We start from the raw sequence: 15206 nt of genomic DNA on the forward strand, positions 1-15206 counted from the left end.
CAAAGACTTGTAAACAAATGTTCATAGCAGCATTATTCATAATAGCCAAAAAGTGGAAATAATCCAAATGTCCATCAACTGGTGAGTGAATAAACAAAACGTGGTCTATCCACACGATGGAATACTACTCAGCAACAAAAAAGGAGTTAATGACCGGTGTGTGCTACAATGTAAAACTCCAAAATATTATGCTGAGGAAGAGAAGTCAGATATGAGAAACTACATACTGTATCATTCCATTTATATGAAATGACTAAACAAGGCAAATCTATAGTGAAAGTGGGTTAGTGGTTGCCTGGAATGAGGAGTGGAATTGACTGCAAATGTGAATGGGGATCTCTGATGGAAATGTTCTACAACTGGATTGTGGTGATACACAACTGTATATATTTATTGGCAATTATTGAATCATTCATTTAAAATGTGTGAATCTTATGGTATGTAGATTGTACCTCAAGAAAGTTGCCAAAAAATCAAAAGCAAAGCTAATATTTTGAGGTGTTTTTAAAAGACTGTATCTTGCCATGGGCTGGAGAAGAGAGGAATGGGGAACGATTCCTTAATGGGTGTGGGGTTTCCTTTTGGGCTGATGAGTATGCTCTGGAATTAGATAGTAGTGATGGTTGCATTACACTGTGAATGTCCTAAATGTCACTGAATTATTGTACACTTTAAAATGGTTAAAATGGTAAATTTTTGAGTGTTTTACAACAATAAAAAAATATTACATTTGTTGATATAAATGAAACACCAACAGAGCTTACTAGGCTTCTTTTTCTAGATGATTTTTTTTTAAGTTTTTATTTTTTTTAATTTTAATTTTTTTAAAATAAATTTATTTATTTTATTTATTCATTTTTGGCTGCGTTGGGTCTTCGCTGCTGCACACAGGCTTTCTCTAGTTGTGGCGAGCGTGGGCCACTCCTTGTTGCAGTGCGCGGGCCTCTCATTGCAGTGGCCTCTCTTATTGTGGAGCATGGGCTCTAGGCACACGGGCTTCAGTAGTTGTGGCACATGGGCTCTAGAGCACAGGCTCAGTAGTTGTGGCACACGGGCTTATTAGTTGCTCCGCGGCATGTGGGATCCTCCCGGACCAGGGCTCAAACCCGTGTCCCCTGCACTGGCAGGCAGACTCCCAACCACTGCGCCACCAGGGAAGCCCTAAAGTTTTTATTTTGAAATAGGAATAGGCACATAAGAAATTGCAAAAATAGTAAAGAGAGGTCCCATGTACCCATCACCAAGTTTCATCTTACCCTATAGTACTTACAGTACATTATCCAAACCAGGAAATTGATATTGAGACAATACAATTAGTCTACAGATATTATTCAGATTGTTTTTTCTTTTTTCTTTTTTTTTTGGCTACGGTGGTTCTTCGTTGCTGTGTGCAGGCTTTCTCTAGTTGCAGCGAGCGGGGGTTACTCTTTGTTGCAGTGCGCTGGCTTCTCATTACGGTGGCTTCTCTTGTTGCAGAGCACGGGCTGTAGGTGCCTGGGCTTCAGCAGTTGCAGCACGTGGGCCCTAGAGCACGTGGGCTTCAGTAGTTGCGGTGCGCGGGCTCAGTAGTTGCGGCACGTGGGCTCAGTAGGTGCTGCGCTCGGGCTCTAGGGCGCCCGGACTTCAGTAGTTGTGGCGCATGGGCTTAGTTGCTCCGCGGCATGTGGGATCTTCCCAGACCAGGGATCAAACCCATGTCCCCTGCATTGGCAGGCAGATTCTTAACCACTGCACCACCAAGGAAGTCCCTTACTCAGATTTTTTGGTGATTTTTTTTTTAATCTATAAAATACCCAGTGCAGATTTTCACTAGTTATGATAACTGTTTTACTGTTCTCCTCCTATGGAAGAAAACATTTTGATTTAAAAATAAAATTACATGATTTCTGACCCTCCTTGTCTTCTGAAACCTTAAAAACAACTCAAAGTTTTTCATTTTGTTTTTTAACATCTTCCACAGGCCATGATTGAATTAAGGGAGTGACACTGGAGATGAAGAAGGTGGTTTGAAGATAGAAACAAATAGATTAAAAATGATTTGGAGGGCTTCCCTGGTGCCGCAGTGGTTAAGAATCTGCCTCCGAATGCAGAGGACACGGGTTTGAGCCCTGGTCTGGGAAGATCCCACATGCTGCGGAGCAACTAAGCCCGTGCGCCACAACTACTGAGCCTGCACTCTAGACCCCATGAGCCACAACTACTGAAGCCTGCACGCCTAGAGCCTGTGCTCCGCAACAAGAGAAGCCACCGCAATGAGAAGCCCGTGCACCGCAACAAAGAGTAGCCTCCACTCACCACAACTAGAGAAAGCCCGCGCGCAGCAACGAAGACCCAATGCAGCCAAAAATAAATAAATAAAATAAATAAATTTAAAAAATGATTTGGAAATCATAGGAGAGGGAGGAGTCAAGGATAGCGCATGGGTTTCTGGCTTCCGCAACAGGCTGAATGGAGGAACATCTGTTGAGACAGAGAAGTCTTGGGAAGGGGTTGGTTTAAAGGGAGCATCATGAGTTCTGTCTCAGGCTTGCTCAGGGTGACAGGTCTCTGAGACATCTAAGTTGAGGTGCGACAGGCTGCTGGGTATGGGGTCTAGAGAAGAGAAGAGAGGCCTGAGCCGAAGATACACTATTGGAGAGGGGGCTTCACACGTAAATAGTATCTACGGTTCCCTCTCCACTCTGTTCCTGTTTCCTGTAAATATTTATTACATGATTCTCAGTCTTAGGGATTCGGAGGTAAAGAAGACAGTCAAGGTCAGTCTCTATCCGCGTGGATCTTGCACTCAGTGCAGGCAGCTTGTGTGTAACAGACAGGCTAGGGTGGTGGCTTTGTGCCTAAAGGAGGGAGGTCACAATGTTACTTTGTGATGAGAGCCATGATATACCCAGTGGCACTGAGGACCCCACTGAGAGCTCAGCCTTCCCCCTGCAGGAAGGATAGGGCACACACCATATGTTATCTCTCTGCCCTCACACCTTCCATCCTAGGCCCAGCCAGAGTCCCCTTTGGAGGTGAGCAAATGGATAGGGAAGTGGGAGATGAGGGGTTGGGAGGAGGTGTGGTGTGGAGGGCTGGGGAGCCGTGGAAGCCAACAAGACAGAGGGCTGGGGGGCTATCTGTGGCCTCAGTTCCTCACCCCTCCCAGTCCCAGGTAGAGGAGCCAGTCAGCTGCCTGCCACTGGAGCCTTTGCCTGGGCCAGACATGAAGCGCTGCTGGCAGATTTTTGTCCTGTGCATCTTCCTGATGCTCATCTTGTGGCTGATGGCCCCCTGCCTGGATCTGAAGGCGGAATCGGCACCCCAGGAAAAACGGATGAAGGTGGTACCACGGCGTTGCAGCTGCTCTCCGTTCAAATTCAGGAAACGTGGCTGCCCACCCGGGACCCTCAACGACTCTGTCTGCCACCACACGGCCGGAGGGAACTGGTTTGATGTAGGTTACGAGGAGACGATGGGGTACCTCATGGGAGCAGCAGAGCCCACCAGCCCTGACGCTGTGCTCTCGTGGTCGGTCAGTGGTCAACACTGGGCCAGCCCATCCCGTCCTTCCCAGGCCCAGCCCACCTCCCACTTCCTGGCCCAAACTCCTGCCCTCGGCCCTGGCTTCGTGTGCCTCCTATCCTCACAGCCTCAACCCCTGACCTCCGGATGGAGGTCTCACCCACCTGGCTCTGCTTTCCTTCCCCCGGGAGCCAATACCTGGATCTCAACCCCCAATCTCCTCCCTCCTGCTGTTTTCAGGGCATGAACTCAGCAAGCGAACTGGGCAGAGTGTGGGAGAAGCTGTTCAAGGGGATTCCCAGGCCCTCGGTGAGCCATTTAGATCTCTTCTGTGGAACTTGTGCATCGGTGGGGAACTCGAAGATCCTGTGGGCCGCCAGCCTCGGCAAGAGCGCCAATCACACCGCGGTCTCCAGGTGGGCACTGAGGAGGGGGCAGGGGACTGGACGTCCAGACCTGCCCCCAGAGTTTTGTCAGTTTCTGCTCTCCTTCCTAGGATGAACCGGATCTCTGTTCAGGGCTTCGAGATGCTGGGGAACCAAACCACGGGGCACTCCATCTCCCGCAGGAATGACAGGGACCAGGGCTCCTGGAGCCAGTTGTTGCTGCTGCTCCTGAAGCTCTTTGTTCTGGCTTGGACTTCAGATGCTCTGAGTGAAGAGGTGATGGTCTGGGAACCCAGACATTCTTAGTATGGGGGGTAAGGAGAGGTCACTGCAGGGGATGACAGAGGGGGCTCCAGGGAGACCCTCTGCTGGCTTATTGGGAGCACCTGCAGGACCTTCGCAAGTCTCAGGGGCTGCTGAAACTCCCCCACCTCCTACTTCTTCCTTAGATTTCGGAAGATGGTCCAGTTCCCTAGTCGAATGGAAGATAGAAAAGACCAGGTAAGGGGACGAGAGGTAGGAAGACGTAGCTTCGGGCTGCTGTGGGAAGGGCCCCAGGTTGGCCCTCTCCCCCTTCTTCCCCAGGTCCTGGTGATCAGCCCCACCTTCCTCAGGTACACCCAGGGCAACAGGCTGGATAAAAGGGTCAGTATCCATCCCAGGGGCTCGTGGCTCTGTTCTGTGCCTTGCACACCTGTGACCCAGTTAAAGATTCTTGTCCTTTCCTCACTTAAAACTTTTCCCTGCTATGCCTTCAGCATAGAGTTTAAAAGCTCCTGTCTGGCTTCCAAGACCTGGCATGGTCTGACCCCTCCCCCCACCCCTCCTCTCTCCCAGGCTCACACCATGGGCTTCTCAGCATTCCCCAAACACACCATCTGCTTCATGCCTTTTCAGATGCTGTTCCCTCTGCCTGGAATGCCCTCTTCTTGTCTCCCTAGGGAATCCTCTCTCTTCCTCCAATATGATGAGAATCAGCTAGTTGGTGCTGTCTTTTCTGGGCTCCGGGGTCCCTCTGTGTGTTCAGAGTCTGTCTCCCCTGGGGAAGGTGAGCTCCGTTCTCCTCCCAGCTCCGGGAGGCAGGCTGTCACCCTTGATGTTAAGTGAGTGTTTGCTGAAGGAATGGTCGGGGGGCATGGAAGCAGGGCAGGATCCAGCCTCCTGCCCCACAGCCCTCTCCTGTCTTACCCCATCTTCCAGGTATCCTTGTTTGGTTTTGGGACAGACTGGCTCAGGAGGTGGTCCCATTACTGGGATGAAGAATATTGGTTCAAGAGCAACATTCACAGTGTTAAAGAAGAGCAACAGGTCATCCATCCTTAAGCTGCAGTGTGAGGGGAAGGTTGTTATTTACAACTGAGATGGTCCCCAGCCTATTCATCCCACTGGAGGCCCCAGGAGGCTGACAGGTAGTCAAGGGGACCTTGGAGTGTCAGAGAGGGATCAGGGCTTCAAACACACCCTGGATGAAGGTCACTCTGCTACTGAATAAAACCCTACATTGTGGCATTAAACGGCTACATCCTCTTACAGATTCTCAACAGCGAACATTTCATTGTTACTCATATATGTGTTTACCTGACCAAAAAATAAAGTTAAATGAGAAAGAGGAAAAAGCAAACCCTAAAGTTGAAAACACATCAAATGGACCTAACTGTATATCAGATTGATAACATAACCACCAGGGAAAGAAGTAGTTCAAGTTCCTTTAGAATTCAATATACTGTATATTCTCTGTAGGATAGATTCTGTGGACAAAAAGAACCACAAAGAAATTTTAAACTTCACTCAGTAGATTTATTATAATATTATAATATTGTAATTTATTATAATATTTATAATATTATAATATTATAAACTATATAATAAATATCAGAATAAAGTAAATAAGTAATTATATTAATATTATTAGGAACCAAATACAAAATCAGACAGGTATAGTCAAAACCCTGTGACATTAAATTCAAACTGCAAATATCATTACGAACTCAATTTTTATGTTATTTTTATTGTGGTAAATTATGCATAAAATTTGCCATTTGAAGGTGTACATTTCAGTGGCATTAAGTATACTCACATTGTTGTGCAACCATCACCATCTTGAACTCACAATTTTCAAAACACATTTTCTGCTAGTCTAAAAACCGTAACATCCCAGAGGCAATGATCAATTCTGGAATGCAGATTTCATTTTCTAAATAGTTTTTCCCACTAAAAGATTCCAGGTCTGAAAAAGAAAAGTACAAGGAAAAACTGGACATCAAATTTGGGAGAATTTGAGCATCAAAAATAGCAACTGTCACAAATGAATCACAGTGAATATATAAAAATCCTTGGGTCCATATTGATACTTAAAGAGAAATAAAAACAATCGTTGGAGAAGACTATTACATCAAATGAGGGCAGGGAGAAAGCATTTATCTTGCCTTCTTGGTAGAAAGAATAGTTCAAGGTAAGCAAAGAGCCTTAGTTAATGAGGGTTTTCAGTTGCTGGGTATCCAAAACAAATCCACTACATTTTTACTCTGGCTGCCCGACAAACACACATAACCTAACAAAATGTAAATATCCCTGCTACAGCTGAGAGCACATTTACCCGCCTCCCTAAGGGCACTGAGATGCCGGGTGTCTGGCTCAGAACCAGAGTCCAAGAATCCCCAAAGGTGTGGGCAGTGCAGCTACCTATCACCATCTTGTTCCAGATGCTGGGCCCATATGGCATTATATAAACATTATTTAGAGGAACAAAGTTACCCTCTACGAAAATAGAGTTTAAAAAATTGGAAAGGGGTTAAAAAAGAATGGGGTGGTGGGACTTTTTTGGCTTTCTAGTGGTTAAGACTCCGCGCTTCCACTGCAGGGGGCGTGGGCTCGATCCCTGGTTGGGGAACTAAGACCCCTCATGCTGCGTGGAGTGGCCAAAAAATAAATAAATAAATAAATAAATAAAAGAATGGGGTGGGAAACTGCTGCCTTCTATTCTATTTAATTTTTAACCATGTGCATGCAATTGTTTCATTTTAAATAAATGAAAATCTAGGGAATTCCCTGGTGGTCTAGTGGTTTGGGACTCAGCGCTTTCACTGCGAGCCCTGGGTTCGATCCCTGGTCGGGGAACTAAGATCCCTGCAAGCCATGTGGCCTAAAAACAAAGCAAAACAAAAAAAAAACTAGCCCCCCCCAAGTTTGGTTGGATAGAAATTTGCTTTTAAGCACATCACAAAGTTTTCTCATAGGCTCTTTTCTCAAGAGGGGCCAAAAGGCTCTTCCTTTCGCCTGTCTGCCTCATGCTTAACAAGCCTGCATCGGGAATAGCTGGCATCCCTCTCAGAGATGCACCACACTAGCCTTGGCACGTAGTCTTGCCCTTTTCATTCCTGTCCCCATCATACCTTGGTTTCCAAGCCCTCCCTCACCAGCTGGACCCTGGGCTGAATGCCAAGGTGAAGGCGATCTTACCTACAAAGCCTACATTCAGGAACTCACAATGTGACTTGTGTGGTGGGGTCCCTGATACAAATGGGCTGGCAGGAAGGACCCCATTGGGCATCAACCCCTTCTCCTCCAGGGAGGCCACAGGACACACCAAAAGGCACTTCTCCCCTCCCTCCCCTCATCCTCCAGCACAGCACCCTGTAGGGCTTAGCAGGTGGCTGGGGAGGTGAGAGGTGAAGTGTTATAAGGAGGTGTGGTGAGGAGGGTTGAGGAAGCGATGGAGGCCACCAGGGCAGTGGGATGCTGGTGGAGGCTGTGACCACAGCTTCCTATTTTTTTCCGGAGCCTGCTGTCCAAGTCAGCCTGCCACTTGCCCTGTGGGTTGTCCCACAGGACAGGAATGAAGACTTAATGGTGGGTTTGAGGCTGGTGGGCTGCCTTGATGCTCACTTGTGGCCGATGCTTCTGTTCTTTGGTCAGAGCGGTCTCACCCGACCGGGCTAGCTGGTACACCTCCAAGAGCTGCCACTGCTCCCGGGACCCGCAGGTGCAGCCCTTGACGCCATGCACCCAGTGAAACCAATCGGCTCGACAAACACTTTGAAAGGGCCCTCAAGCCCTCTCTTCCTCCATGATGTTCTGTGACACTTTCCCTGGCCTCATTACAAGTGGCCAGTGAGTCTCTTCCCAGCACCCAGGTCATGCTGTGAGTGTTTCTCTACGTCAGGGGTCTGTCTCCCCTGGACACGAGCTCCTCCTTTCAGTGCGTGTCGTGGAGATTTGTGACACATAGATTTGACGAGTATTTGCCAGATGAACGAAAAGCTGGATTAGGAGCAGGGGGCAGAAACGAGTCCATCTGATCTCATCCACAGGGTTTCTCTATTTGTGGTCAGGTGGACAAGCTGAAGAGATGACCCCTATGCAGGGAAGAGAGTTATAGCTAAAGGCTCCAGCATGACTTGCCGAGCATCACGCAACAGCAGAAGGCAAGAGAATTAGCCAGCTCGGATGTGAGCCTATTCTCGGCCAGCAACAAGCCTTAGACTCTTGGTAGGATTGGAATATGCAGATACAGGAGAGGCAATGACAGGAAACCAAGACAGGAGGTGCAGGAGCAATGTATGGGTTATCAGGCACTGAAAAAAAGCCTTCCCTGATTCCCTCACCCAACAAGTAGTAGTAATTAAGGAAGAACTAAACTTGAATACTCATTCTTACCCCTTTCTGCCTCCACACAAATGACCGTGAGCTGAGAACAGTGAGCACCCACTCTCAGATGGCCGCCTCACAGCCTTTGCTCACGGCTCTCCTCTGACCCCTGACCCATTCAACTTCTTGCCTCCAAGCCCTTCCACCTGTGCCAAGCTTCAGGCCCTATGAAGGCATTTAAAGAGCTGGGGGCATTAATGGCAGAGGACTAAGAAGAAAGAGGTCATAATGTCCACTCCGTGACAGGCTACTGATGTGAGTCAGGTGAGAACAGCGGGGCCGGGAGCACAGTCCTTTCTTCTCTGGAGAAGCCTCACTCCTTGCCTTCACCTCCGTCAGGGTCTAGGCAAACCCTGGTCTCAGGAGAGCAGGGGAGTAAACTGCAGGGCCCCAGAACCTTGAGACCCCTTGTTCTTGTCCTTCCTTCTCCCTTGCCTCCTTTCTCGGTGTGGTGAGCGGAGCGAAGCCTGTACGCCAGGACTGCGGAGAGGGATCTCATGGCTCGGGGCACACTGGTGGCCCCTGCTCCTTGCTCCTCCCCGCCTCTGCTCACCACTCCCCCGGTTCTTCAGGGCTCAGCGTTTTCATATTGCTCAGCTGGTCCCTTCCTCAGCCCCGGGAGCAAGTGTGAGTAGGTGATTCGTGGGACAGGAGGCAGGAGGTGAAGTACTGCGGGGGGAACAGCTAAAGGCATCATCTGTCCTAAGATCGAACGACTGAACCAACTCACTGCCCAAGGGACCTGTCCCACGGGCTGAGATGAGGCCTGCATGTGAAGTCTCGGGCTGGAGGATGCCTTGCTGCTTCTGTGGGTGGGGTCTCCCCACCTCCACAGGTACTTCTGGAAGTTCTGCTGCTGGCCCCAGAGCATCTACATAGCCTGCCTGCACCAGCAGGGTGTCCACCTGGTTTGCCTAGCACTCCCGATGGGCCCTGCAGCTCCTGATGGAGTTAGAGACCACCCTGCTAGGCCCCTTGCAGGAAGCAGATGAGAAAAGGTAATTAGGTTGTAATGTGGTGATTGTCGCTCTAACATGCAAAGCATGGAGGCTTGTTGAGAGAACAGGGTGTCATACCCACCAGACCCAGCGCTCCCTGGGAACAAGAACATTGCCCAGACTCTGACTCAGCTCTTGCCCCCTTCTGTTCTCAGGACTTTGGGGCCTGTAGCAGCCTCTGTCGAAGCAGGAAAGAAGGCTGGAGGGAGGGGGAGGATTTGTGGATGGAGAAGACCTGCGTGCTCAGCTCTGACCTCCTTTCCCCCAGGTTCTGGAGATCAATCACACCACCCTCTACTGTATCCGTGAGAACTGGCTGGATGGTCAGAGACAGTGCCCATCTACTGGATTCACTGCTCTGGTTATGCCCTGTTGCATGCGACAAAGAGAAGGAAAGGGAGCTCTGGCCTGATGCCTTGGGGCAAGGCTGGGTCCTGCCTGGAAGACCCATATTCTTTCCTTCATGCTTCTCCAAGTCAGGTCTCTCTCTTTGGGTTTGGAGCTGATAAGAAGAGCAGTTGGCTCTGTTACTGGTGGGACCCTCCAAACAGATGATCCTACTATTGGTCAAAGAAAGTGTATTTTAGGAAGTTGGAGCAGAAAATCATCCACAAGCTAAGAATGTGAGAGCAAGATCATAGCCTACAGTTGAAGACTAACCCTGACCAAATATCTGGTGGGGAGGGGAGGCCCTAGCCTGAGGTCTAGAGTGGGGGTGAGGGGCTACTGAGGGTTGGATGGGGAGTGAGGAGCAGATATAGATTAGTTTATTACTGAATGAAAACCTTGCTTGGCTGCCTCTAAAACACCTTTCATCTGCTGAAAGCTCTCTCCCGGCTCCCAGAAGGTGTGTGGGGCTTAAGGCCTTGGCTTACAACCTACAGATAATGGAACTCAGAAGAAACTCCAAGGTAAACAACAGGGTCCCTCTGTCAGGCTCTAAGCTACGGAACCAGAGTTGGGGGACCAAAAACGGTAAGGAGCCCAGAGAAATCTCATTTGTCCCTGAGAACTCCTAGCATCAAAAAGGCCAGGTGAGGATTCTGAGCCACAGGGATGTGACTAGAGGCAGGGACCAGCTGGCATCTTGGGGGCCCCAGATTTAGCTCTGTTTAAACTGTTTTTTACTAAACATCTGTGTGGAGTCCCATGCATGGGCTTTGGAACCAAGCTCCAGCAGTTGTGAACAGCCCCTTTCCCACTCTGTGTGGTGTGACGGGATATAATGGGTCCTGAGCCCCGGGTAAGTAGGTCTGGGGGACCGTGGTGCTGCTCCTAAACTCCCACATTCTTAGCCGGCCTTAGCTCCATCCCCATGCCTAGGTAAGAGGAATCACAGATTATGGTTGGAGGGCTGGAAGAAGGTCATGCCTGCTTCTTTATTTTATTTTTTAAATTTTTATTATCATTATATTTTATTTTTTGGCTGTGTTGGGTCTTCGTTGTTGCACGTGGGCTTTGTCTAGTTGTGGTGCGTGGGCTTCTCATCGCGGTGGCTTCTCTTGTTGCGGAGCACGGGCTCTAGGCACGCAGGCTTCAGTAGTTGTGGCTCGCGGGCTTCGGTAGTTGTGGCTCACGGGCTCTAGGGCACAGGCTCAGTAGTTGTGGCACACGGGCTTAGCTGCTCCGTGGCATGTGGGATCTTCCCGGACCAGGCATTGGCAGGCAGATTCTTATCCACTGCACCACCAGGGAAGCCCTATATATATATTTTTAAATTAATTAATTAATTTAGGCTGCCCCAGGTCTTAGTTGCGGCATGCGGGATTTTTTTTTTGTTAGTTGCGGCATGTGGGCTCATAGTTGCAGCATGTGGGCTCATAGTTGCAGCAGACTTCTTAGGTGTGGCATGCATGCGGGATCTAGTTCCCTGACCAGGGATCGAACCTGGGCCCCCAGCATTGGGACTGCAGAGTCTTACCCACTGGACATCCAGGGAAGTCCCATGCCTGCTTCTTTAAAAAAAACTGTTCTCTCTTAGGCTTTGAGGAAGTTGCCAACAATAGGTCTTAAGCCTGTACACTGCCTAAACCAGGGCCAGGCCATAAGTGACAAGTCCTGCCACACTCCATCCTCCTTCCTGGCTTGACCTATGGCTGGACTACAGGGGGCCACAATCAGTTGCAGCTGATATGCCCAGAAAGGGACACCCCGAGGCCTTTCACCCAGTGCAGAAGGGGAATGAAGCCAGATAGAACTTCTGAACTCAAGAGGCTGACTTTAGCCAAAAGCCAACTCAGTGTTTTTGAAGTCCCCAGAACATGTTTTAAGTCAAGAACATATGATGGTTCCTCATTATCCATGAGTTCAAATCTAGATCCCAAGGCCCTCCCTCCTCTCCCTCCCGACTCATCCCTCAGCACAAACACACCCTGCTAAGGCAGACCAGTCTTCTCAGCAGTATGCTTAGTAACCCTCCCAACTCCTCTCCAGCCACCAAGGGCCAGTTCATGCCTTCCTGCCTCAGCCCCTGGAATTTCTACAGCACTTCCAGGCAGCACACACAACTGTCTCTGACTCATCTGCTTGTTATTGTCAATTGGGCTCAAGCTTCCTGTGGGCAGGGGCTTTGTCTTGTGTATCTTCTGTAGCCCTTCTCTATCAGAATGCAGGCAGATGACAAATGCATGCCACCTGACAGGAATCTTCAGTGAATTCTTCCTTAATAGATGCCCTTGATGTACGGTTGTTGCCCAGTAGAGATAGCAGCAGAGAACAAATGCAAAGACCCAGGGTTTATTGCTGAAGGGGGAGGTGTCCGAGAGGGTGAAGTGCTGGATAATGAGTTCTAGGCGAGAGGCAGCAGACATCCCTTGGCCAGGGCAAGGTGCTCTCTGGGTGACTGCGGGCCGGCAGCAAGTGTGATGTGCCTCATTCCCATGTGAGTCAGGGCCTTCCCCCAGCCTTGCAGCTTTCCCTCCCTCTTCCTGGGAATGCCAGCTGACCTGGGGCTCCCAGGCTGGGTAACGGAGTCAGAATTTTCTTTGGCAAACAGCAGCTGTGTGGAGGGGCCACGACCCGCTCTACGGCCATCTGTCTGTCTGTGTGCTCCCAGGCTGGCCCGTGTCCTGCCCTCGCTGCAGCTGCTACCTGGAGGCGCCTTGAGCAGCGCTGGGGCTGGGGCACAGCCGGACCGGCCCAGGGGATGTCAGGCTTTGAGTCAGGGACTCATCCAGCTTTCGGGTCTCGGCCTCCAGGACAGTGGCCTCGGGGGCCTGGGCCACGGCGAGGAGGGAGTGAGAGAGACTGTGGTGCAGGCCCGCCAGCTCGCGGCTCGTCTGCACCGAGCGGGCGATGTAGTCCTGCTTCTGCTTCCTCTCCAGGGCCAGCTGGGCTCGCAGCAGGGCCACCTGGGGGGCAGGAAAACCAAGAGGAAAACCAAGAGGGTGAGAGCAGTGGAGGGCCTCGAAGCTGCCCCAACCCTTCCTGCTTGGCTCCTGTGGCTCCTGTCAGACCAGCGTTTGAATGAACACCTCACCCACGAATCTCAGGATCAGGCTTTACAGCGTTTGGGGGAAGGGCTGCTGGGAATCAGAGAATCCAGTGATTGTCAACCCTGGCTGCACAGGAGACTCAGAGAGAGAGCTTAAAAAAAACCAACCAGGGCTTCCCGGGTGGCGCAGTGGTTAAGAATCCACCTGCCAATGAGGGGGACACGGGTTCGAGCCCTGGTCCGGGAAGATCCCACATGCTGGGGAGCAACTAAGCCCGTGTGCTACAACTGAGCCTGTGCTCTAGAGCCCGAGAGCCACAACTACTAAAGCCCTCGAGCCTAGAGCCCGTGCTCCGCAACAAGAGAAGCCACTGCAATGAGAAGCCCGCGCAACCCAACGAAGACCCAATGCAGCCAAAAGTAAATAAATAAATAAATTAAAAAAACAAAACAAAACAAAAACCAACCAGACTATTCACACGTTTACAAGTAATAAAATGCCCAGATTTTAAGTACATTTTGACCAATTTCATAACATACATACCCATATATAACCACTATCTCAATCAAGATACAGAATGCTTTAATCCCTGCAGAAAGCTCCATCGTGCCCCTTTTGTTTTTTGTTTTTTTTTTTCATCGTGCCCCTTTTGGAAGGTTTTAAGAAATTTTCTGACTTAGACAGGTGTGAGGCCTGAGCATCAGTATTTTTTTCAAAGCTCCCCAGGTGGTTCTAACGAGTGCAGCCAGGGTTGAGAATCATTGATTGATCCATTTCTCAAGATGAGTATACTGAGGCCCCCAGGGGGTGAAGTTATTGGGAGGTCAGGGCACATCCAGGACTAGGGTGGGGCAACAGATGCTCCTAGGACTAGGGTGCAAGATTTAAGGAGGAGCTCCAGGTCAACAGTGAGGCCTGTCTTGCCTCCCCCTAGTCCGGGCCCTGTCTCAGCGATTGCTTTGTATGAGTTTAAGAGAATTCAAAGTAATAGCTTAGGTCTAGCTGTATAGTCAGGCCCTGCCAGTAGTGACTACTGATTTCTGAAACAGGCTCAGAAATCAAAATTCCACAGTTCTAATTACTCCTGGGCCTTGAAAGACAGGGTGAACCTTTAGTGGAGGCCTAAGAGGCAAGAAGGCACTTTATACAGTTTCCCTGAGCTTGACCTGAGCTCTAAGGTATGGATCCTGGCGCTGGTGCCAGGCAACTCTGCCTGGTGTGCTGGGTGCACGTGAGGGCAGAGGAGGCCAGGATGCTTCTGCTTGCTTTAGTCTGTCCTCTTAGAATCTTCATCTGCTCCTCTGCCTTTTCCTTTTCTTTCCTAAGTAGGAGGTCTGGGGCCTGGAGTGTACTTTCTTCCCCAGTCCCACCCTAAGCACGTGGGAGGTTAAGTCCACTCAGTGTGGGAGGTGGAGTTGAGATGGGGCTCTGCTTGCCTCCCACGGGGACTGAAGTTCTGTAGGCAGGAACTATTTCCCCTCTCCCTGCTGGAGGTGCACAAAGGGCCAAGCACATAGCAGACACCAAAGCCTTGCTGCCTGAGTGCAAGGGAGGGAAAAGGGGCTTAGAAAACGGATCCTTCCAGAACGTACCTCTTTCTGCAGTTCAGCCATGTGCCTGGCATCTGAGGAGCCCTTCTGTCCTCCTCTTCCATCCTGTGGAAGACAAATGCCATTCCTGTTGGAACAGGCCTTCCACCAGGGTTTGTGCAGGCCTCCTCACAATCCTGGGGACCAGGGCAAGGGCTATGGGCCAGAAGTGCCTGAACTCAGATTGAACTCTCTGGGGCACCATGGCTCTGGGGCAAGGAGAAGCCCCAGAGGGCCCAAACCAACCCAATGGAGACCTGAGGCCAAATGTCCCAAAGGCTTGTATGGGACTGGCTTCTTTGAGGTACCTTTTCATTTAAAGTTCAGCACACACCTGCTTCGTGCTAGCCCTGGTCTGTGAGCTAAGGATGCAGAGGGGAAGTAAGACAAGGGGCCTGTCCCTTGGGAAGCTTTCCTTAAAGGAAGGGGGATGGAGGGTTAGGAGGTGCTCAGCCACCAGAAACAGTCCCTACCTGCCAGGCCCCAGGGCTGTCTACTGACGGGCGTAACTCAGCTAAAAGAGTGCTGGTTTGTGGTGTCTTCCCCCAGATCCTTCTGGCCCCAGGAAATACCCTGGACCCATATCTTGTAAATTCAGTACTGCAAAGGGCAAGGAAGTCTAAGAGGTCCACGAAGCTGCTATCAAGC

The 15206-nt window shown here is 50.1% G+C and overlaps 2 protein-coding genes across 8 annotated transcripts in view; one reads left to right on the plus strand and one right to left on the minus strand.

Annotated features, from left to right (window-relative positions):
• The first annotated feature begins 2856 nt into the window (after positions 1-2856).
• On the plus strand, positions 2857-4196 carry C16H20orf173 (chromosome 16 C20orf173 homolog). Its single transcript, XM_068524733.1, is given in 4 exon segments — positions 2857-2922; positions 2924-3514; positions 3745-3920; positions 4001-4196. Coding segments are annotated over 4 exon segments (1029 nt in total).
• A 7554-nt stretch (positions 4197-11750) lies between these two features.
• Positions 11751-15206, minus strand: part of CEP250 (centrosomal protein 250) — a 50053-nt gene continuing 46597 nt past the window's right edge. For all 7 annotated transcript variants that reach the window (XM_068565440.1, XM_068565442.1, XM_068565441.1 and 4 more), the window contains 2 exons: positions 14562-14624; positions 11751-12885 (listed from right to left, as the gene is read on the minus strand). In XM_068565440.1, the coding sequence (XP_068421541.1) occupies positions 12622-12885; positions 14562-14624 (327 nt within the window). In that variant the 3' untranslated portion in view covers positions 11751-12621. The remainder of the gene's footprint in view (positions 12886-14561; positions 14625-15206) is intronic.

The sequence above is a fragment of the Eschrichtius robustus genome, chromosome 16 (assembly GCF_028021215.1).
Source record: "Eschrichtius robustus isolate mEscRob2 chromosome 16, mEscRob2.pri, whole genome shotgun sequence".
Classification (NCBI taxonomy): Eukaryota; Metazoa; Chordata; class Mammalia; order Artiodactyla; family Eschrichtiidae; genus Eschrichtius; species Eschrichtius robustus.